The sequence below is a fragment of the Charadrius vociferus genome, unplaced genomic scaffold (assembly GCF_000708025.1).
Source record: "Charadrius vociferus isolate BGI_N301 unplaced genomic scaffold, ASM70802v2 scaffold698, whole genome shotgun sequence".
Classification (NCBI taxonomy): domain Eukaryota; kingdom Metazoa; phylum Chordata; class Aves; order Charadriiformes; family Charadriidae; genus Charadrius; species Charadrius vociferus.
The window spans coordinates 3,894-5,734 of NW_009649598.1; the positions used below are offsets into that span (position 1 = coordinate 3,894).

The following is a 1,841-nucleotide window of genomic DNA, read 5'->3' on the forward strand; positions in this document are numbered from 1 at the left end:
CCCCCCTGCCCTCTCCTCACGGCTCGTGCTGCCCAAAGGGGGCACGTGCATCCAGAAGCGATGCTGTGGAGAAGAGCCCTCTGCCTGCCCCAGCACGGGGCATGCAGCCTCTCTGGGTCTCGCCCACCATCTCTCTGACAATCTCTCCTGCCCCTCTGGGCACAATAAAGCTTTTCTGCATGCAAGTCCTGTCTCCCTCCCTCCTTCTGCCACGTTGGAAAGACCCCGGTGGTGGGGTCCCATCAGGTGTGGGAGGGCAAATTCCTGAGATTGCCAGGGTGGGTGCGAGTGGGCCGTTTTGGGAGAGGGAGGGTACAGGCAGCAGAGAGAGAGGCTTTTGGTGGGTCTTGCAGGAGCAGTGCTGGCAGTACTTCCTTACCTGGCCTCCTCTGCCCAGGAGCAGCACCAGTTCCCATTGCTCTTTTGATTCTGGGCCATACCTTGTATTGGGGAACCCCTTCCCTTACCTGTACAACTCCAGGGCCCCTCTTGGCTATGGGATTTCAGCCTTCTCTATGCGCAGCAGTGGGTACTGCAGCCCACACTCAGATCAGTACAGCTGGTTCCTCTGTGGCAGCTGGGGGCCATGCTAAAGGTAGCAGGAGCATCCCTGGTTCATCTCATGAAAGCATTAATCTCCTTTTTTTTTTTTTTGGATTAGCAATCTACATTTTTCCTGTCTTGGTTCTCATTTTATGCTGGTTGAGGATGTTTGTCATTTTTTTAAATGTGAATTTAAAAGAAATTCACATTTAAGAAATGTGGGGATCTTAAACTCTGTCAACAAAGAAGAGGTTTGTGTTGTTTTCCTCTAACTTCCGCTTGTATTAAAGTTCTGCTGTATAATACAAACAGAATTCTAGGGGGGGGTGGGGGTGGTGTCACACCGCTTTAAGTGTGGTTTTGCTAACAGCCTTACAAATTGTCAAGTTCAGCCATTGGTATCAGGTTTCCATCCTCATCCCCAGCAGACAAAAGCAGTTCATAACCCTGCAGAAATCCCATTCCTACCTTTCCTGGAGCTTCCCCTCGTCCCTTTGCCTACTGTTGGTTTATGGTAACAAGAACTGAAAGCAAATCTGTGCTTGCAATGTGTTTCAACATAACGGCAGGGATACAGAAAACTATTTTCGAGCCATTTTTCGATCACTTTGCACTAACAAAAAACATGCAGAGGACCTATCGAATAAAGTACTGTAAAAAAAAAAAAAGAAAGAACAAAAACAAACAGACACATTTAAGAACTGCATAAAGGGATGAAAACAAGTTCATTTTTTTGTAACGACTGCTGAGGGACTCCAGGCCCTTCTCCCCTGCACAAGAGCGGATATTGCTCCTGGAGGAGGCTGAAGAACAAATGAAAACCCAAGAGGTTCTTGTGCAACACCACGGGATTTTAATGAGAGAAGCAGAGCACCCACTTACAGAAAAACAAGGCAATGCAAGGGGAAACGCGTGGGGTGGGTATCCCGCTCTGGCACCCGTGCCCTGCTCAGGGGACAGCCCAGGGGATGGAGGGACGCAGGGGATCCCGAGGCTCAGCCTTGCAGCCAGGGCACGTGGTGGCAGAGGGCAGGGGGTGCTGGGCACACACAGCCTCCTCCTGCACCCGTGCCAGGGCAGCTGGGGCATGCTGCTGGTCCCCATGGCTCTTGCTCCATGTCCTCGGGCCACGGTCCTTGCTTCAGGGCTGTTGCTGGTTCTGGGCACCATCTTGGGGGGGTTTAGAAAGCCCCACAGCTCCCGCGGCGGGACCTGCCCCACCTCTGGGCACCAGGGAGGTAATACCCCGTGCCACAGGAGGAGAAGCCAGAGCTGTAGGACCTCCCACAATTGCCAAA

The 1,841-nt window shown here is 52.1% G+C and overlaps 1 protein-coding gene across 1 annotated transcript in view; it reads left to right on the forward strand.

Moving 5' to 3' along the window:
• Positions 1–593, forward strand: part of LOC104291228 (scale keratin-like) — a 1,122-nt gene extending 529 nt beyond the window's left edge. Inside the window, exon 2 of the mRNA XM_009890438.1 lies at positions 523–593. Coding sequence (XP_009888740.1) covers positions 523–593 — 71 coding nt within the window. The remainder of the gene's footprint in view (positions 1–522) is intronic.
• The last annotated feature ends 1,248 nt before the right edge of the window (positions 594–1,841 follow it).